At 42.9% G+C, this 22,723-nt stretch overlaps 2 protein-coding genes across 2 annotated transcripts in view; one reads left to right on the top strand and one right to left on the bottom strand.

Moving 5' to 3' along the window:
* POLE4 (DNA polymerase epsilon 4, accessory subunit) overlaps nt 1-22,723 on the bottom strand; it is a 188,489-nt gene that overhangs the window by 56,117 nt on the left and 109,649 nt on the right. The gene's annotated exons all lie outside the window — the stretch shown is intronic.
* TACR1 (tachykinin receptor 1) overlaps nt 1-22,723 on the top strand; it is a 174,615-nt gene that overhangs the window by 140,002 nt on the left and 11,890 nt on the right. The window contains exon 3 of the mRNA XM_032177417.1: nt 17,585-17,735. Coding sequence (XP_032033308.1) covers nt 17,585-17,735 — 151 coding nt within the window. The remainder of the gene's footprint in view (nt 1-17,584; nt 17,736-22,723) is intronic.

Below are 22,723 nucleotides of genomic sequence, written 5' to 3'. Positions count from 1 at the left end.
GGGTCCATGTCTGACCTCTGCCACTCACCAGATGCATGGCTATGCATAGCCTGCTTATCTGTCTGTACCTCAGCTTCCTCACCTGCAAAGTAGATCTAAGGATATAGCAGTACATGTCTTCTCTGGTTGTTATGAGAATTAAATGAGTAAAAAGTCTTGAACCCATGAAATTTACCCAGAGACACATAGGAGAAACAATGTAGAAAATAAAAGCGTGACTAGAAGAAACTTGAGGCTTGTTGCCATGAGGCTTAGGGTCTGGTTCGAGGTCTGCTATGTGACCTTTGGAGGCCATTTCCTTAGTTTCTTCTTATGTAAAATAGGATAATTTTACTCACTCTGAAGGATGCATGTGGGAAGAAATGGCATAATCAACATGATTTCATTTGGAAAAGTTAACAAGGCCCTGTACCACCCAGCATCTAGATGGTGGTTTTTATCCTCCAATAAAAGGAATCAGGGCTCCTTAGAGTAATGGCTGATTCTATGACAGAAGCAGTGCACTTACATGAGCCTGAAATACCTTGTATTTCCAGAAAAGAAGTGCTCAAAACACACACACACACACACACACACACAATGTTGGGGGTAGGTCAATTGAATGGGCTCCTAATGTCCAAAGTTGAAGCAATTAGAGCAAAATAAATGAGATAATATTGAATTATAATGCCAAATATATAATAAATTTCATGAGTCCATACTGATATAAAGGATTGAATAAATAGATAATAAATGAGATAGAATAGACAAATCTCCCACACAGGATAATTCCAAAAAGTTTATATAGATATCTGTCTTCAAGGGAGGAACATGACTCCTCATCCTGTGAATGTAGGCAGCACATGGTGTCTTGCTTCCAAAGATTAGAGTATGGAAAGAAAGAAAAAAGAGTGTCTTCACAGTGGAGAAATCTGACAACGCTGTCTCAGCCTGCAGATCAAGCAACAGTGATAAATAATAATAGCATGTACCCTTGATATGATGTGGTAAGAACGGCACTTCCTCCCAAAAAGCCATAACCCCATTCTAATCATAAGAAAAACATCAGACAAATTCCAGATAAGATACTCTACAAAATATCTGACCAATACTCCTCAAAACAATCAATGCTTTCAAAAACAAGGAAAGTCTGAGAAACTGTCACAGCCCAAAGGGGTTTAAGGAGACATGGCAAGTAAATGTAATGTGAAATCTGGGAGCAGAAAGACAATTAGAGAAAAACTAAGGATATCTGAGTAAAGTGTGGACTTTAGTTAATACTATGCCAATATTAATTCATAAATTGTGACAAATGTACTACACTAATAGCATGTTAGTAAAAGGGGGCACTGGCTGTGGAATAGCCACTGTGAAACTGTGTTTTATCTTTGCAACTTTTCTGTAAATCTAAATTATTCTAAAATAAAATTGTTATTTTTTAAAACTCACTATATTAATAAATAAATATATACATATATAGATATAGATATACATATATATATATGTATGTACTGTATTAGTCTGTTCTCACACTGCTAATAAAGATATACCCAAGACTGGGTAATTTATAGAGGAAAGACGTTTAATGCACTTACAGTTCCACATGGCTGGGGAGTCCTCACAATCATGGCAGAAAGCAAAGGAGTAGCAAAGTCACATCTTACATGGTGGCAGACAAGAGAGCTGGTGCAGGGGAACTCCCCTATATAAAACCATCACATCTTGTGAGACTTATTCACTTTCACGAGAACAACACAGGAAAGACTCACCCCCATCATTCAATTACCTTCCATCAGGTACCCTCCATGACAAGTGGGAATTATGGGAGCTACAATTCAAAATGAGATTTGGGTGGGGACACAGCCAAACCATATCATGTACATATAATAAAAAAAAAAGCGGCCAGGCGCGGTGGCTCACGCTTGTAATCCCAGCACTTTGGGAGGCCGAGGCGGGCGGATCATGAGGTCAGGAGATCGAGACCACGGTGAAACCTCGTCTCTACTAAAAATACAAAAAAATTTAGCCGGGCGTGGTGGCGGGCGCCTGTAGTCCCAGCTACTTGGAGAGGCTGAGGCAGGAGAATAGCGTGAACCTGGGAGGCAGAGCTTGCAGTGAGCGGAGATCGCGCCACTGCACTCCAGCCTGGGTGACAGAGCGAGACTCCGTCTCAAAAAAAAAAAAAAAAAAAAAAAAGCATGTATACCATACTGATGGCATTCCTTCCCATATAATTTTATAATTCTTTCCATCCTGGCCCATGCTAATCTCTACAATGGAGAATTCTTGGGCCAGTTACTTAAACTGTCTCTCAGGGTCAACTGGATTGCACAACTCAAGGGGGTGCTATTAACCCAATAGCATCTGTGAATGGTGTCCTGAGTTATGCTAAGTGAAGTCTGTAAGCACTTTGCAATCTTTGTACCTAAGTTTTACTATCTGTAAAACAGAGATTGCTGTCGGCAGAACTGAATGAGGTTATATATGTAAAGCATTTAAAAGAGAGCCTGGCATATAGGAAACACTGTATCACTGTCAGCTATTAATATGTTTATGGTGGTAGTAGTGGTAGTTATTATTATTGTTACTAGAATGCTTCCAAATCATGCCCTGAGTTCTCCCAGCTCTTTCCATCCAGCTGTGCCCTTATGATGGTTAATTTTACATGTCACTTTGGCAAGGCTACTTGTTAAACACTAGTCCATATGTTGCTGTGAAGGTATTTGTAAATGCAATTAACATTTACATTGAGTTGGCTTTAACTAAGGCAGCTTACCCTCCATGATGTGAGGGATCCTCACGCAATCAGTTGAAGGCTTTAAGGGCAAATGCTGAGATTTTCTAGAAAGAAAAGAATTCTGCCTCAAGACCACATCAACTCTTACCTGAGTTCCCAGCCTGCCAGCCTGCCTTGCAAATGTTAAACTTGCCAACCCCCACAGTTGTGTAAGCCAATTTCTTAAAATGAATAAATCTCAAAAGATAGATAAATAGCTACTTAGAGACAAAGACATAGATATCTCCTATTGGCTCTGTTTCTGCAGAGAACCTTGACTGATACAGCCTTCCAGTCCCAGTCTTCATCATATCTTGCCCAGATGAAAGTGCAGCCTCTCGCCGGGGCCCAGGCTTGCATGTCTAACCAAATCAAAGCCACATCATATCCCACCCTGCCTAACCCCTTCAGCGACTACTTCGCACTTTGCAGGCCCAGCTTCTGGCAGCATGGCCTATAGGACCCTAGAGGCTGTGGCCCCCACCACATCTCTTGGCCCTCACCCCTCAACCCCTCCACTCAAGCCACAGAGGCCTTCTGTTAGCTTCTCCAATGTGCCCAGCTCATTTGGACCTTAGGGCCTCTGTGCCTGCTCTTGTCTCTGCATGGGGCACCCACCACTGCACCCTTCATGTTGCTGCTTTGACCTTCATGTCTCTGTTAAACATTACCTTATCAGAGTCCTTTGTGTGGACACCCCTGGTACTCTCTACCACTCCCCTTGTTTGGCTCCTCTATTCACTTAGCAACATTTATGATTTTATATTTATTTGCTGATATATCTGTTTATTATCTGTCTTCCCCACTATACTTTAAGCATCTCAAAGGCAGGGACCATGTCGTTTCTATTCACCATTATATCCTCAGCACCTAGTACAAAAATAGAGGGTTCATGAACAATCGGGTGGCTGAACCCATGGGGCCTAGCAGCAACTATGCAGCCTCCTCTTCCCATGTTCCTCGCCCATAACTGAAGCTGCTACCTCAACACACGGCTGGCCCCAAACCTGAACAGGTGACTTTGCTAAGAATATATATGAAGCCTTTATAAAGCCTAAATCTGCATGATTCAGCATCTAAGAACTGTCAAGTTGAGGAAGCCTGGCTTAATTAGCAAAAGTGATAAAATAGAAATTCCATTAAAAAGTGCCCCCAAACAACCGTCCACCACAATACCTATTTTAAAAAAGTCCCTGTCTTAGCTAACCTCCTGCTCTCATAATCTCCCACTGCTCCCCTCCGACCCTCTCCAAACAAAACCTCCTCTCCCTCATCCAATCTGCATAGACTTTCTGTCTCAATTGCATAGATTAGCTTAGCTTTTCTTCCAGCAATAAAGACCTTTTTTTTGTAAGAGGAGGAGGTTGCATAAAAGATAGTCCAGAAATTATTAGATTCTCTTTGGCTGCCTTGGGGAGGTAGAAAAATCTGTCAACACTCTCACATTAAATGTTTGTCCTCTCACATACAATTCACAATAGACTTCAAACTGATTAATGTAGTATCCTTGATAATTTCTTGCGAGACACATAAATTGCATTGCCCAATTTGTTAATGGAAACTGTAGACTGGCAGCCTATGTGCCTCGTGGCATAATGGTCTATTGTCTATGCTGAGAAACTTTTGGATAAGAAACAGAAAGTAGGGTGTTTGTCTTTCCCACATATTTCAGTCAACCGAGAGTCTCTCTGGGCTCAGGGTTCAAGACAGGAACAGGCTGTGGAAATACAAGAATGAATCCAGACATGAAATGGAATCGAAGACTTGGCCGCATTCCAAGTCACCCGTCTAGATGAATTTCAATCCTGGGCCTGCTTTTTTAAGCTACACAATTTTTCAATAAATTATCTGCCATTATAAAATGCTGCAGATAATTTTCGTGCTTGATGTATTTGTTCATTCTTGAAAAACTGTGGTTTCCCCGCTCTGAGGGACATTTATCCATTCTTCTTCTTAGCTCATCTGAGCAGAAAGAGAAAGAAATGCACAGGGTCGAAATGAGACAAGGACTGATCTGTTTTCTATTCCCATTTCAACCCTGAGTGACTTGAACAAGGCAATTACCTTCCCTATACCTTAATTTTTCCTTTTAAAATGGGGTTAGCAGTATCTGCCTTTTACCCAAAGTCCCAGAGGTAATGAGATGAAGTGGAATCCACTCTCCAGAAACACCTTTACAATGAAACTACTGCAGGTAGAAAATATGAAATTTCTACATCTTCTACAAGCCAATAGCTATTTACATTGTATTGCACTTGATAATAAATTTCCTCAGAAGAAAAGGTTCCTGACCAATTGTTAGTAGTGGCTGTATTAAGATTTGTCTTGTTGAGCGTACATATTTTCAGGGCACAGCAAAGAGAATGGGCACTTAGCATCAGGACTATGAGTCTGGACACTTAGTCCAGACTTAGAGACATGGATGGCTATTAGTCACAGGTTGTTGGGACTAAAACTGTTTTGATTATTTTAAATGCTTTTTCAAACTCCAGAGAGATGAGAGGAAGTGTAAAATACCAACCAACACCCACATTTATGGTGTAACTTACCATATCAAGAAATGTTTACTCATATCCGTTGGCACCAATTGAAGCAGTTTCTAAACAATGTCCCACCAAAAATAAGCTTATTTGGAGTGCTTGACAGAATGATAAAGTACAAGCTTCACTTTTTCTGCATGTAGCCAATCCGTCTCCCACAACCCCCACCCCCAGTTCAGTGTTCATTCCAGCTGCTGCAGCGAGAGAAGCTCATCCCAGATCTGTCCCTGCCTACCCACCCACCAAAAGCCTTCCACTGCGGCGATGCAATAGTCAGCTAACTCAACCTCAAGCAGAGCACAACACAATAGAGTTAAGACCCATCTAGAGGGTTTGAGAGTGGGTGGATTATATCAGCAAACCATGTATCAGTACCCACTGATACTCAGAGCAAATGTCACATATAAAACGCAGCCTTGTCCTCAATAGGGTTGCAGTATTCCAAGGGGATTTGCAAAACTCATGCTACAGTGGTTTAAAACAAAACACCCCACATACTGGAAAACTGCACCATGACATGGTAAGGAATGTAGGGGTTGGGAGGTGGGCACTGTGTGGCGTGTAATGAATTCGACCTCATAAAATGCATGCTGCTTTCTTGCTAGGTTACTGAAATGCCTAATGAATACTGGTTGGTCTAGGTGCCGGCTGAAGATTGGCGCCACCTGGTGGCAGTTACCTGCCTCACATTTCTGTATCAGGCTGGGGGACTTGCAGAACATCCTCAGAGATTCCAGGACCCTTCAGATGACTGATATAAACTTGCCAGGCTGGAAAGGCTGACCAGGGAGCATAATACAGATTCAGGAGGTCCCTTTCTGTCTCCCTGCTTCCTGAGGCAGGGTCTCCCTCTCCACCACATCCTCTTCTCCACCCTAAGAACCTTAACTTACCACTAGGAGCTTTGTGGTCGCCACCAGCCCTGGCCTGCCCACTTGGCTCCACTCTGGAAAACACTCTCCTTTATTTCCTCAAAGCCCCACTACCATGGAATTTTTGGATGAGGCATATTTTACTAAAGATTTGAAGAGTTGGATCGGGGAATTACAGCCTAGGACAAATTGTGTTTTCTTGAATTCGCACTCAGATACCACTGTTTTTTGCAATGCATTGAGCAGCCATCCCTGCAGGAAATGTCTTGCTGGCTGTGTCCTTTTGCAAGTCCCTCTTTCAACCATGGGGCTCAGGTGCACTCGCACTCTTTCTCGCCCCTCTTTCTGTCATGCTTAATATAGTATCTTTTTCCCTTTTTCTTGTTACCTGTACTCTTGATATTTTTTTCCCACAGAGATCAATTTAGCATTTTCACTCCCCACCTAAATTAGGTTTCTGCCCTATTTTTTCCTATCCCAAAATACAATAAGGTCCCCAGCCAACCCAAAGACCGTCTAACTTGCTCTCTCTCAGCAATTCAAAGCCTGCAGAAGCTTTAGAATTCAAGTTTTGTTTGTTTTTCTTAACATATCCACCCAGTTGAAATTTCAGGATGGACTATCAGCCACTTGCCTCCTCAAACACCATTACTGCCCTCCCTCCTCTCCCTAAGCAGACTGGAGGGAGGAGGAGTGTGGGTGAGGGAGCTCAGCTTCTTCCTGCATGAGTCTGTGTTTCAATACCTCTCGTTAAAGCATTCCCAGACTCTTGAGCCATTCCTAGCAACACACCCTTTTCAGAACCTTTTTTTTTCCTAAGACTGCTGCCCAAGAAAGAATCTGTAATGGGGCCATGAGGTCCAAGGCAGACCAACAGCATTCACCACTACACTTCATCATGCACATCATGCTGGGAAGGGCCAGTGGATTTACAACCTGATCTCTTCTGAGAAGCTGCCAACCTGGCCGTAAATAACTGAGACCATTCTCTAAACTTCTTCATAAGAAATGTGCAGGTCTGAAGATATTTTATTTTAAAAACTAAGTAAAATTCAGGACATTCTAATGGTGTAGCCACTATTAAGGTTCATTTGTTCAACGATTAAAGTCCTACGTGTTCTGAGTTCAGACCAGAGTAATCCAGGTCGGTTTCTATCCCAGAAATAAAAGGAGATTTGTACTGCCATACATAAAGGTTGTATTACAAAGTCATAAAAGTTGAGATGGTGCAGAGCTGACACCAGTAAGGAGGGATAGATGAAGGAAACAGAACAAAAACCCAGAAATAGAGCCAAGAATACAGTGAGTGGTATGTGGTCCAAGTGCAAATTCAAATCATCAGGAAAAGGATAGAGTATCCAATAAGTGGTCCTGGGAAAAGTGTAAGCAATGTTGGAGAAAAAAAATTTGGAGTTTCTTCTCATAATACTCAACAAAATAAATCCTTAGCTGAATAGTTAGAATGCAAATAAACAAATAAATAAATATCGGTAAATGTTTTTGTGATTTTGGAACAGAGAAGGTCCTTCTAAGTATAATACAATAGAAGCCATAAAGAGTTCTTTCCAAATTAGGAAAGACAATATGAGCACCCCAATATACAATTGAGTAAATTATACAAGTGGTCAGTTCACAAAACAAGAAATGAAAATGATTAAAAAGCATAATTATTGATATTGTTTGGCTGTGTCCCCATTCAAATCTCATCTTGAATTTCCACGTGTTGTGAAAAGGACCCAGTGGGAGGTAATTGAGTCATGGGAGCAGGTCTTTCCCATGCTGTTCTCCTGATAGTGAATAAGTCTCACAAGATCTGATAGTTTTGAAAAGAAGAGTTTCCCTGCACAAGTTTTTCTCTTGTCTGCCACCATGTGAGATGTGCCTTTCACCTTCCGCCATGATTATGAGGCCTCCCCATCCATGTGGAACTGTAAGTCCAATAAAACTCGTTCTTTTGGAAATTGCCCGGTCTCAGGTATGTCTTTATCAGCAGCATGAAAACAGACTGATACAATTATAAAATTTTAATTTACAATGAGTTAAGAATTATAATTAGAGAACCATGTATGACCTATCATGTTGGCAAACACTATGATACATGATAATGCCCAGTGCAGCTGTGCAAATGAAAGGGTAATCTCATAAACTGGTACAGATTGGCACATATTTTCTGGAAAATGACAGTATATATCAAACCTTTTAAAAACGCTGTAACTTAGTTCTGGTGACTTTAACCTTGGGAAATAAAAATGGGAGCAACAACACATATTTGAATATGTTAATTAAAGTGTCACTTAAATATTAGAACATTGTAAATAACTCAAATGTCCCAAATAGAAGAAATAGAAGACTAGCTAAATAACTATGGTACTTCCATGCAATAGAACATTATTGCAGCTATTAAAAATTTTGTTATAGAAATATTTATTGACATAAAAAGATAACTGTGACATAGTGTTGTTTTTAAAGTAATCTAACAGTATGCTTATGTGTGTACAAATACGAGTGTGTGTAGGAAGATATCAGGAAGATATAGGAAGATATCAATCCATTTTCTCAGAATTTATTTCTAGGTGATATAATTAGAAAAACCTTTGAAGTTTTTTTCAATGCTTGTCTATATTTTCAAATTGACAATGAGTATATAGTACTTGTAGTGAGAAACCTATCTATTAAAGAAAGAGGTAAGAAAAGCTCAGGCACTCAGGCTCTTTGCCTGAAGGCTCTCATTCAAGCAGATACTGGGCCAATTTCTGAGGAGGATGCTGTCAAGAGGGCTTCTTGCTAGATGAGGGGGACAAATCTGGTGAGAATTCTAATGATTTTTGAAACCCAAGATGATATTTTTCTGTGAAGTATTTCCTTGGTGCCGATTTTGTGATGAAAATAGAGGAGCACCACATGTGCTCTGCCTAGAAGGAACATTTAATCTAATCAAGCAGATGAAATAGTCATATATAAAATGTAACCTAGAGAACACCACAATGAAATTCTGACTTGCGCAATTTGAGCAGAGACTGCAGTAAGAATTTGCTTCCTTCCCTGTCTTGTTCATGGGTAGGTGTCAGTGTGGTCTTCCCTCTGAGGAGCTGCCCCATGGGAATTGACTCCACCAGGAGGCAGCAGCATTTGAGCATGGGGATCCTGTGATGCCAGTTCTTCCATGAATTAAATGCATGCGCTTGAGCATCCGCCTTGATAGGTCACCCCATCGCGAGACAGGGCAACTCTGGGACATTCCTGCCCAGAGCTTGTGTTTGGGTGCAGTTGATGGAGGCTTGGTCCTGGCCTGTCTCTGCAGAAAGATGGGACATGTACTCGTGTCACTATAACCCAGGGTAGACTGGGTGATGTGTCAGAGAGGTACAGAGGGCTTCATATCCCCTATCCTTTCAACTAAACACACAGCTTCCTTCGGCCCTTGGCCCCATTTAACGACTGCTCTCTCCCCTCCCTTTCATGGCCAAGTGTATTAAGAATAGAGTCTACACCTACTGCTTCCACTTCCTCACTTTCCACTTGACTCACCTGGTCCATCATCACCTTCTCTGACGATGCCACTAAAATTGAATCTGTCCTGGGTCTCTGATGTCCAAAGCAGAGAGCAAGTTCCCACCTTCATCCTCCCTCCCCTCAGAGGCAGGCTCTACCCACCCCTGGAGTCTCTCTCCCTCCTGCCCCTCCCTCTCCCCTCCAGCCTCTCCCCTGGAGTTGCCCCCAACCCCCAGTTGTGGACCTCCTCTCTTCTCATGGCCATCTTGCATCCGCTTGTCTTCTTATGGTTTTTGGACACATGAGGACTCCCAAATCCAATATCAGCCCAAATCCAGACACAGACATCTAACTGCTGGCCCTCCAAGTCAACATATCCAAAAGGCAATCTACCAACTTCCCCCAACAAGCCTGTTCCTCTTCCCTGGGTCCGCACACTAGTGACAGTCACCTTCACTCCCCCATTCACCCAGGCCAGAAATTCAGGTAAATTCTGCCATCCACAGCCAAGTCCACCAGCTCTTCCCCCAAGCCACAGTGCTTCCTGAATCTCTCCCTCATATCATGCATCCATCCTGCCACAGCCCTCCCTCAGGCCAGTGCCATTTCCTGCCAGGTCTGCAGAGCACCCCAAAGGCTCACTGCCTCCGGGCTTTTCCACCTCCATCCCTGCCCCACTATTGCCAGAGCACAAGTATCTGACCATGTTCATTCTCTGTTTAAAACCACCTCATGGTTTTCTACCAACTTCAGAATAAATCACAACTCTCCAGCCTGTCATGATTTGCTTCTGTCTTCCTTTCCAACCAAGTCTTGTGGCACTTCCTCACACAGCCATGTCCTGTTCAATTCTAATGGCATCTTAGTACCTGCCTCATGCCAGGCTCTTCCCCCATGCCTTTGCACTTGCTCCCTCCCCTCCCTATAGTGTCCACCTCACCTGCCTACCTCCTACTTGTATATCAGGGTTTAGCCATGCTATTCCTCCTCCAGGAAGCTTCCCTGACCAGCTTGGTTGAATATCTCACCAATGCATTATGCACTTACGCACATGCACAAAACACTGGACCATTGTATTTAGGCTTATTTTTAATTTTTACATTGTATCTGTATTTGAAAAAGGCTCACTCATGCCCCTCCTTAATGTCTCCACTCCCCTTGAAGAGGTAACCACTGTCAGCTACTTCCCATGGCGCACTCTTTGGCACTACTCCCCTGCAGACTGTGAGCTCCAGAAGAAGAAAACAACAACTAGGACTCTCCTCAGTGTCACAGCCCCTAGCACAGGACCAGATGTAGAACAGGTGCTGAATAAATCTTTGCTGAATTTATCGATTAACCAGTTGCAATTTTTGCCTGCCTGCAAGAGAACTTTCAAAGGTCTTTGGAATTTGGCTCTAACATCCAGATGTGAGTGAACCAATAAATACATGAGTATTGCTTTCTTTTACTATCAAGAAGCCACATGGACCTGAAATTTTTTTTCCAGGAAGTAAAAAGTCAAGCATCTAGCACCATGCTGTGAGAAGGAGAGAGAGTCTGAGGGACATTTGAGGAAGAGCAGGAGGAACGAGGCTGCTCAGCTTGTATCAAATGAGAGATGGCCTCAAAAGCCCTCAATGCAAAGGGGACTCAGAGGAACAGCAGGTTCATGGTCACCTTGCGTTTGCAGGACCATCCCAGGAGGTTTGCAGATTCAGGTTTGCTTGTGACATAGGATAAAGTGTGAAAGCTACGTGACCACAGGTTTTTCACTGGGTTTAAGGAGGAACTGCATCAGTCGCAGCTACCAGCATCAGAAGTCTCAATGCCAGTGATTCTCAGCCCCAGCTGCACAGGAGTATCACCTGGGGAGCTTCTAGATCTCTGGTGCCCAAAGCTGCACTGCAGGCCAATTAAATCAGAAGCTCTAGAGTGGGATCTACACACTGGAATTTTTCAAGGCTCCCTAGACAATTCCAATGTGCAACCAAGACCAAGAGCTGTGTGCTTCCAAGTTGAACATACACAGGAATTACTGGGTAGTCTTGTTAAAATGCATATTCTGATTTTGTCCCTCTGGGGTGGAGCCTGAGAGTCTGCATCTGTAATAAGCTTCCAAGGGTCGCTGATGTAGCTCAGCTTTAGAATTAGTGAGCAGCATGTCACAAGGGGTATTCAAGAAGATTCTGGATGATTATGTAGTATGGATATTGCAAAGAATGGTAATGCACTGGATTGGGGTTGGGATTATGTCAATGTTCTTCAACCTTTCTGTAACAGCTGAAATTTTCTACCCACCCACCCCCAAACAATATCATCCACAGAAAGCCTATACGTAAACCCAGCAAAGCAGAGTTATCTAATTAGAATAAAGATGGAGAACCCAGAGCTGTGCCCTCTTGGTCGCCTTCTTCCCCTACCTTAAGGCACCCAGAGTCTCCACCAAGTACATTATGAAGACACCTAGTTATTATTTAATAAGCCTGTCAACCTTGATTTCAAATGCTGAGGATTATTTCAGAAACTGAAACTGTTCTTGCTTTCAACAACGCTCCCACTAGTGAGATATAAGGAAACCTAGATTAATGAGCACCAAGATATTATGGCATTAAGGACAAGGGAATCTGCAGGATTTGAGGCTACATGGTCTGCATTCAGCAAGCTTATCCTGTAAAATGTGTCAAGCCTCATTCACTGCTTACAGGGATGAACAAAGGCATGAAGCTGTTGCTTGACCCTTCCTTCTGAAAGTTCCGATAAGTCCATCAGCAGAATTTAATGATCAAAATCATGGTGCTGGGTTCTCTCATGTCTATGACAACCCAGCACATATCTCACCAGGTGGGGGCCAGCCAGTCTCTTCTGTTGCTATCTCTTGCTGTTGCTGTTATGTTCACTTATAGTGCATCCTTAACCCCAGATGTCTTCTCCCAAGGCAGATATTAATTCTGAGAGCTGATAAAATCCTAACTGGCAGAAATCTAGGAAATAGCAGAATGAAAGGTTAAGCAAGCATAGAGCCACACAAAATAAGATTGTGCTGGCTCATTGACCAACTCTCTAAAATAATGATTTTAACAAATACATACATATAAATAGACATGTCTCCAGTTAACTACAAGATATAGTTTAAAAAATACTTTTCTAAAAAGACCTCAAGGTGAAAAAAGTATTTAATTTTATGTTTTCTAATAATGGAATTTCATTGATTTGACCTACCTTCATTTATAATTTTTGATAAGTTGGACACTGTTTGGATTGAGCATTTGTAATTTCTGTGTAAACGGGGTTTATCTGAGCAATATTTAGAAGGATGTGTTTAAACTTTTATCTCATCCAAGGATCAAATCTGCCTTTTATTTTTCAGTGGGGATGTGGCACGGGAAGGGTGTAGTTGTCAAGTGCCTGGGGGAGCAAAAGACTGCGAATCTGGAAACCTAGAATGCCAGCTTAGCTCAATTTTTCCTACATAATTTATTACTAAATTTTATTGTGATAAAACATGTATAATAAAATTTGCCATTTTATAGTGTACAATTCAGTGACATTAAATAAATTCACAATGTTGTACAACCATCACCACCATCCATTTCCAGAGCTACTTCTTTATTTCAACTTTTCTGTAACAGCTGAAATTTTCTACCCACCCACCCCTAAACAAAATCATCCACATCTTTATCTCAAACAGATTCTGTACCCATTAGACAATAACTCTCTTCTCCTCCCTCCAACTCCTGGTAAACCTCTCATCTACTTTCTGTCTCCATGAATTTGCCTATTCTATATAGATCACATAAATGGAATCCTGCAATGCTTATCCTTTTGTGTCTGGCTTATTCAGTTAGCAGAATATTTGCAGGCTTTATCCATGTTGTCGCACATGTCATAACGTCCTTTTTTTTTTTTTTTCTTTTTGAGACGGAGTCTCGCTCTGTCGCCCAGACTGGAGTGCAGTGGCGCAATCTCGGCTCACTGCAAGCTCCGCCTCCCGTGTTCACGCCATTCTCCTGCCTCAGCCTCTCCGAGTAGCTGGGACTACAGGCGCCCGCCACCACGCCCAGCTAATTTTTTGTATTTTTAGTAGAGACGGGGTTTCACCGTGGTCTCGATCTCCTGACCTCGTGATCCGCCCGCCTCGGCCTCCCAAAGTGCTGGGATTACAAGCGTGAGCCACTGTGCCCGGCCAACGTCCTTCTTTTTTAAAGTTGAATGTTTTCACTCTTGTCCGTGTGAAGAGTCCACCAAACAGGCTTTGTGTGAGCATTTATTTCACCTGGGTGCAAGCGGGCTGAGTCCGAAAAGAGTCAGTGAAGGGAGATAAGGGTGGGGCCATTTTATAGGATTTGGATAGGTAGAGGAAAATTACAGTCAAAGGGGGTTGTTCTCTGGCAGGCAGGGGCGGGGGACACAAGGTGCTCAGTCGGGGAACTTTTGAGCCAGGATGAGCCAGGAGAAGGAATTTCACAAGGTAATGTCATCAGTTAAGGCAGGAACAGGCCATTTTCACTTTTGTGATTCTTCGGTTACTTCAGGCCATCTGGCTGTATATGTGCAGGTCACAGGCGATATGATGGCTTAGCTTGGGCTCAGAGGCCTGACAGAATGATATTCCATTGCATGTATAAGCCACATTTTGTTTGTCCATTCATCTGTTGGTGGGCATTTGGGTTGTTTCCACCTTTTAGCTGTTGTGAATGATGTTGTGTGCAGATTCCAACAATGTCTGAGTCGTGGCTTTCAATTTTTGGTGTCTATACCTAAAAATAGAATTGCTGTATCCTATTTCTATGTTGTATTTAATTATCCCTACAGGAACATGGAAAAACCAATGCTCCTGACTGTAACACCTTTTAGCTGAAATTAAGCCCATATTTTTTGTTGTTTTCACATAAATAACAATTACTTTTGCTTCTTTAAAAAGGGATGGACTTTTTAAAGGCTGATAAATTATGTTTATGTATTTATCTTTGCATGTTCATAATGATCGGATCTGTGATTTCACAAAGGGAAAGAGCAGATTGTATTTTGTATTCAGGTATGGTGCGGCCAGCAGATCAGGACATGGTTGCCACTGAAAGACACTTTATTACTCACAGTTCCCTAGCTGAAGGGCCACGGCCCCACACCAAGCCAAGCCACACAGGAAAGCCTTTATTGGGGTTTTCTCAGGAAGGAGCAGGCAAGGCCAGGTAAACAGGTTTAAGATTGGCTGGTTTGAATAACTTCAGCAGGCTCCAGGGTGTAGGAGCTGCCCCTAGTTTTCTGATGCCTGCCTTTGGGTGATTAGGGCAGGAAAATAGTGTCCTACCCTGTAAGAGCCCAAGAAAGCAAGCAAGTGGAAGTATGGCTTTGTTTCGGTTAGTTTGCATGTGAAAGGCATCCAAGTGGAAAGTTGTTTGTTTTCCAAAGGAATTAGCTCTGCCTGAAACAGTCAGTCCCTCCCTGAGCTGCAGGGACCCAGATGCCAAAGCATCAGATACAGAACCAGAAAACACAGTTATTACACACTTTAATAAAGTCATTAAATCACGGACAACAATGGAGTCCCAATAGACTTGCATACCTAAGGTCTGAAAGAGTTCTCAGTGCTAGCTGTCTATTACAATAACTTGGGGGAAGTTTCTAAAATGTAATTTCCTGCTCCCACTCCCAAGCCAATTGAATGAATACCTTTGGGCACTGATCATGTTAAAAGTTTCCCTGGTGATTCTCTTGTGCATTTGGGGTTGAGAACCATTGGCCTAAGACAATGTTTCTCAAAGTCTGAACCACAAAGAGCAACATCAGCATCTCTTGAGAACTTGTTAGAAATGCAAATTCTCAGGCCCACCCCAGCCCTGCTGAGTCAGAAACTCTGGGTGGGACCCAGCCCTGTGGGGTTGTAGAAGCCCTCCAGGTGATACTGAAGCCCACTCGAGTTTGAGGGCCACTGGTCCGGGGTAAGGAGCGTCAGCGAGTTAACCATAGTGTCCCTCCCATCACACTCCGACCCAGTCTCACTCAGTGCCCTGTAGCAATGTCTCAGCAAAGCTCAGCTAACATGTTTTGGTCACGAACTATTTGTCCGCATGAGGCAGGGCTGTTCTTTCAGGTAGGAGAAGTCAGTGCAATTTGGAGGTTTTCAGGTTCTCCCTGCCCCTGTAGTCTCCAAACATTTTGCTTACAAGCAATGCCATTACAGCAACCAGGAGGGACTGAGATCAGCTAGGAAACACAATATGCAGTCCCTGCCATAGTGGCTGGAGAGCCCTGAGGTTCCCACAGGAGGCGACAATTCAGAGGGTTTTGAAAGCCAGGTGAGACTGGAGCAGCCTGTCTGCGCAGAACACATGCACTCACACCCTGCTTGGTGCAATCTGTGATTGGTCACTTAAGCACTCTTCGAGTATCTTCAAATGCAAATTTGATATGCAGAGCGACTGAATAAGTAGCAAAAACCGTGAGGCTTTACAAAGAAGTGATTAAAAGGAAACAGAGTATCTACAAAGGAGAAATTGAGTGAGTAAGTGGGTTTTCCTCATTGGAAGAAAATCATTGCATAAAATAAGCATGAATGGTAAACAGAGTGGAAGAAAAAAATCATTGGGTGGCTTTTCTCCATTGACAAGAGGCTGGTTTTCTGACATCACAGACCTGGATTCTAATCTCAGCTCCTCCCTTTACCAGCTGTGAATTTGGGAAAATTAATTAAATTCTAAATTTGGTTTCCTCATCTACCAAATGGGATTGATAGTACCTACCCAATCATTTGCTTAAGGATTAAATAAGATAATGCTAGTAAAATGCTTGGCTTTGTGCTTTTCATCAACACTCAAATTTAACTACCATTTCTGCTATTAATACTATCATTAGCATTATTATTAGCACAGTGATCTGGAGTAAGTACCCCCAAATATTAGCTGTTCTTCCCAGTATTATTATTATTATTATTAGGAATTCTGAGTATCTCCATTATACTCACATCTAAGAAAAGGGCTGTAACTAACCAGACAAACCAAGGACCCCCAAACCCCATGAAAAATATATTTTCCCAAAATTCAAAAACTTTATTTAAGTCTTCTACTTAAAAGGAAACTTCCTTTTAACAGAAAAGGATAAATTGTGCTGCTGTAACAAACCTCAACATCTCAGTGGCTTAACACCACAAAGGTTTGTTTCTTGCTCATGTCCCAGTCAAATGTGAGTCAATTGGCACCTATCCTCCAAGGGGTAATTCAGGGACCCAGGCAGCTTCTATCTGAAGATATATTCTCAAAGCCCAGGCTTAGAAATGGCTTATGCTATGTGGCTTTCACCCACTCACTAATCCGAGTTCTAGGATTAGTCTTATCTCTCTCATTCAGGCCAATTATTCTGATACCGATAAATCCACTTATCACATAGCATGAACTGGGCCTTATCAACCATCATGGTAGTTCTCAACTGAATGTACTAGTTGGTCTACAACCCTGCACTAAATTGAGCATAAGTGTAGTCTGGCAGGTATGAATTGAGTGGTATAATTACCTCCTTCATTCAGAGACTGTACTTCTATTAATGTAGCCTGAGTTTGCGTTCTTTTTTGGGGGGGTGGTCGGGGGCAAGTGATATTGAACTGATCATCAACTGAAATTGCTGTGGGTATACAACAGATTCAGTGCCCTGTCATCAATGTTTTCTCTTTTTTTCAATCTGAACAGGAGTATTCATTATGAAAAAAGTCCACAAGAAAAACATAAATTGAAAAGATTTGTTTTCTGTAGTGTATTCATTAGTATCACCTATCCGCCCTACGCAGGTGACAAGTCTCCCTGGAGTGGGCTTTATAGACCAAGCTTATTAATGGCAAATGCTGAGAAAGGTAGCTGCCAAGGCTTGACTGCCCCTGCAATAACAATAACAAAAATAAAAAACCTAAAATAATAAGTATCTTATACTGACCTTTCCTGTTTACCTTGCTGTAGGTACCACATCTGTGTGACTGTGCTGATCTACTTCCTCCCCCTGCTGGTGATTGGCTATGCATACACCGTAGTGGGAATCACACTATGGGCCAGTGAGATCCCCGGGGACTCCTCTGACCGCTACCATGAGCAAGTCTCTGCCAAGCGCAAGGTGAGCAGAGGCAGGCAGAACTAACCCACCCTGGCACAGATAACAGGCTGTGGAGAAGGGATGGCACACTTGTGAGCCCCAGAGGCAGCAAGCACAAAATATCCCCAGGTATGGGGAGCAACAGAGAGGAGGAGAGGAATCTTTCTTCAGTGTCTTTGGAACCTAGATCTCGCTGGACAGGCGTGAGCCACTTCGCTTGCTCTTAAAGAGTAATTGCAACCTCTTGATCCATTAAAACACACACACACACACACACACACACACACACTTAAATAAAAAATCAGTGAAGAGCGATTTGGTCCTCTTCTTGTTATTTATTTAAAGTTTGACAAGATAATACATTCACGTGGTTCAAACATCAAAAAGCATTCAAAGGAACAAAATTATAGTGATGAAGAACGGATCAGGGGTTTCCAGGAGTCAGTGTTTGGAGGGGCTTGGGAGGAGTGGCCTACAAAGCGAGTGCGTGAGTGAGTTCCTTTGCAGTGATGGAGCAGCTCTGTATCCTGACTGTGGTGGTGTTTTCTTTTTTTTTTTTTTTTTTTTTTGAGACAGAGTCTCGCTCTGTCGCCCAGGCTGGAGTGCAATGGGCACGATCTCGGCTCACTGCAAGCTCCGCCTCCTGGGATCACGCCATCCTCCTGCCTCAGCCTCCCGAGTAGCTGGGACTACAGGGGTGTGCCACCTCGCCTGGCTAATTTTTTGTATTTTTAGCAGAGACGGGGTTTCACCATGTTAGCCAGGATGGTCTCGATCTCCTGACCTCGTGATCTGCCCGCCTCGGCCTCCCAAAGTGCGGGATTACAGGCGTGAGCCACCGCTCCCAGCCTAGGTGTTTTCATCTATACCTGTGATGAAGTTTCATAAACCTATACGCCAAAAATACAGTGCATGTAAAAACTGGCAAAACCCCACATATAGTCAGTAGTTTGATGAATGGTCAGTGTCCTGGTTTTGATAACTTGGTATGGCTATGTAAGATGATATCGAACAAACCGGACGGGTGGAGCCAAGATGGCCGAATAGGAACAGCTCCGGTCTCCAGCTCCAAGCCCCAGCGACACAGAAGACGGGTGATTTCTGCATTTCTGCTTGAGGTACCGGTTTCATCTCACTAGGGAGTGCCTAACAGTGGGTGCAGGACAGACGGTGAAGCGCACTGTGCGCGAGCCGAAGCAGGGCGAGGCATTGCCTCACTCGGGAAGCGCAAGGGGTCAGGGAGTTCCCTTTCCTAGTCAAAGAAAGGGGAAACAGACGGCACCTGGAATATCGGGTCAGTCCCATCCTAATACTGCGCTTCTCCAACGGGCCTGGAAAACGGCACACTAGGAGATTGTGTCCCGCACCTGGCTCGGAGGGTCCTATGCCCACGGAGTCTCGCTGATTGCTAGCACAGCAGTCTGAGATCAAGCTGCAAGGCGGCAGCGAGGCTGGGGGAGGGGCGCCCGCCATTGCCCAGGCTTGCTTAGGTAAACAAAGCAGCCAGGAAGCTCGAACTGGGTGGAGCCCACCACAGCTCAAGGAGGCCTGCCTGCCTCTGTAGGCTCCACCTCTGGGGGCAGGGCACAGACAAACAAAAACTCAGCAAGAACCTCCACAGACTTAAATGTCCCTGTCTGACTGACAGCTTTGAAGAGAGTAGTGGTTCTCCCAGCATGCAGCTGGAGATCTGAGAACGGACAGACTGCCTCCTAAAGTGGGTCCCTCACCCCTGAGCAGCCTAACTGGGAGGCACCCCCCCAGTAGGGACAGACTGACACCTCATTCAACCGGGTACTCCTCTGAGACAAAACTTTCAGAGGAACTATCAGACAGCTGAATTTGTGGTCTCACGAAAATCCGCTGTTCTGCAGCCACCACTGCTGACACCCAGCCAAACAGGGTCTGGAGTGGACCTCTAGTAAACTCCAACAGACCTGCAGCTGAGGGTCCTGTCTGGTAGAAGGAAAACTAACAAACAGAAAGGACATCCACACCAAAAACCCATCTGTACATCACCATCATCAAAGACAAAAAGTAGATAAAACCACAAAGATGGGGAAAAAACAGAGCAAAAAAACGGGAAACTCTAAAAAACAGAGCACCTCTCCTCCTCCAAAGGAACGCAGTTCCTCACCAGCAACGGAACAAAGCTGGATGGAGGATGACTATGATGAGTTGAGAGAAGAAGGCTTCAGACGATCAAACTACTCTGAGCTACGAGAGGAAATTCAAAACAATAGCAAAGAAGTTAAAAACTTTGAAAAAAAATTAGAACAATGGATAACTAGAATAACCAATGGAGAGAAGGGCTTAAAGGAGCTGATGGAGCTGAAAGCCAAGTTTCGAGAACTACGCGAAGATTGCAGAAGCCTCAGTAGCAGATGCGATCAACTGGAAGAAAGGGTATCACTGATGGAAGATGAAATGAAGAGAGAAGGGAAGTTTAGAGAAAAAAGAATAAAAAGAAATGAACAAAGCCTCCAAGAAATTTGGGACTATGTGAAAAGACCAAACCTACGTCTGATTGGTGTACCTGAAAATGATGGGGAGAATGGAACCAAGTTGGAAAACACTCTGCAAGATATTATCCAGGAGAACTTCCCCAATCTAGCAAGGCAGGCCAGCATTCAGATTCAGGAAATACAGAGAACGCCACAAAGATACGCCTCGAGAAGGGCAACTCCAAGACACATAATTGTCAGATTCACCAAAGTTGAAATGAAGGAAAAAATGTTAAGGGCAGCCAGAGAGAAAGGTCGGGTTACCCACAAAGGGAAGCCCATCAGACTAACAGCTGATCTCTCAGCAGAAACTCTACAAGCCAGAAGAGAGTGGGGGCCGATATTCAACATTCTTAAAGAAAAGAATTTTCAACCCAGAATTTCCTATCCCGCCAAACTAAGCTTCATAAGTGAAGGAGAAATAAAATACTTTACAGACAAGCAAACGCTGAGTGATTTTGTCACCACCAGGCCTGCCCTAAAAGAGCTCCTGAAGGAAGCACTAAACATGGAAAGGAACAACCGGTACCAGCCACTGCAAAAACATGCCAAATTGTAAAGACCATCGAGGCTAGGATGAAACTATAGCAACTAACGAGCAAAATAACCAACTAACATCATAATGACAGGATCAGATCCACACATAACAATATTAACGTTAAATGTAAATGGGCTAAATGCTCCGATCAAAAGACACAGACTGGCAAACTGGATAAGGAGTCAGGACCCATCAGTGTGCTGTATTCAGGAAACCCATCTCACGTGCAGAGACACACATAGACTCAAAATAAAGGGATGGAGGAAGATCTATCAAGCAACTGGAAAACAAAAAAAGGCAGGGGTTGCAATCCTAGTCTCTGACAAAATAGACTTTAAACCAACAAAGATCATAAGAGACAAAGAAGGCCATTACATAATGGTAAAGGGATCAATTCAACAAGAAGAGCTAACTATCCTAAATATATATGCACCCAACACAGGAGCACCCAGATTCATAAAGCAAGTCCTCAGTGACCTACAAAGGGACTTAAACTCCCACACAATAATAATGGGAGATTTTAACACCCCACTGTCAGCATTAGACAGATCAACGAGACAGAAAGTTAACAAGGATATCCAGGAATTGAACTCAGCTCTACATAAAGTGGACCTAATAGACATCTACAGAACTCTCCACCCCAAGTCAACAGAATATACATTTTTTTCAGCACCACACCACACCTATTCCAAAATTGACCACATAGTTGGAAGTAAAGCTCTCCTCAGCAAATGTAAAAGAACAGAAATTATAACAAACTGTCTCTCAGACCACAGTGCAATCAAACTAGAGCTCAGGATTAAGAAACTCACTCAAAACCGCTCAACTACATGGAAACTGAACAACCTGCTCCTGAATGACTATTGGGTACATAATGAAATGAAGGCAGAAATAAAGATGTTCTTTGAAACCAACGAGAACAAAGACACAACATACCAGAATCTCTGGGACACATTCGAAGCAGTGTGTAGAGGGAAATTTGTAGCACTAAATGCCCACAAGAGAAAGCAGGAAAGATCCAAAATTGACACCCTAACATCACAATTAAAAGAACTAGAAAAGCAAGAGCAAACACATTCAAAAGCTAGCAGACGGCTAGAAATAACTAAAATCAGAGCAGAACTGAAGGAAATAGAGACACAAAAAACCCTTCAAAAAATTAATGAATCCAGGAGCTGGTTTTTTGAAAAGATCAACAAAATTGATGGACCGCTAGCAAGACTAATAAAGAGGAAAAGAGAGAAGAATCAAATAGATGCAATAAAAAACGAAAAAGGGGATATCACCACTGATCCCACAGAAATACAATCTACCATCAGAGAATACCACAAACACCTCTATGCAAATAAACTAGAAAATCTAGAAGAAATGGATAAATTCCTCGACAAATACACCCTCCCAAGACTAAACCAGGAAGAAGTTGAATCTCTGAATAGACCAATAACAGGTTCTGAATTTGTGGCAATAATCAATAGCTTACCAACCAAAAAGAGTCCAGGACCTGATGGATTCACAGCTGAATTCTACCAGAGGTACAAGGAGGAACTGGTACCATTCCTTCTGAAACTATTCCAATCGATAGAAAAAGAGGGAATCCTCCCTAACACATTTTATGAAGCCAGCATCATCCTGATACCAAAACCTGGCAGAGACATAACCAAAAAAGAGAATTTCAGACCAATATCCTTGATGAACATTGATGCAAAAATCCTCAATAAAATACTGGCAAACCGAATCCAGCAGCACATCAAAAAGCTTATCCACCATGATCAAGTGGGCTTCATCCCTGGGATGCAAGGCTGGTTCAACATACGCAAATCAATAAATGTAATCCAGCATATAAACAGAACCAAAGACAAAAACCACATGATTATCTCAATAGATGCAGAAAAGGCCTTTGACAAAATTCAACAACCCTTCATGCTAAAAACTCTCAATAAATTAGGTATTGATGGGACGTATCTCAA

Source organism: Hylobates moloch, unplaced genomic scaffold (assembly GCF_009828535.3).
Source record: "Hylobates moloch isolate HMO894 unplaced genomic scaffold, HMol_V3 SCAFFOLD_15, whole genome shotgun sequence".
In the NCBI taxonomy this organism is placed as follows: domain Eukaryota; kingdom Metazoa; phylum Chordata; class Mammalia; order Primates; family Hylobatidae; genus Hylobates; species Hylobates moloch.
Note: the sequence above shows the minus strand (reverse complement) of the source record. Positions and strands in the feature narration are given on the sequence as shown.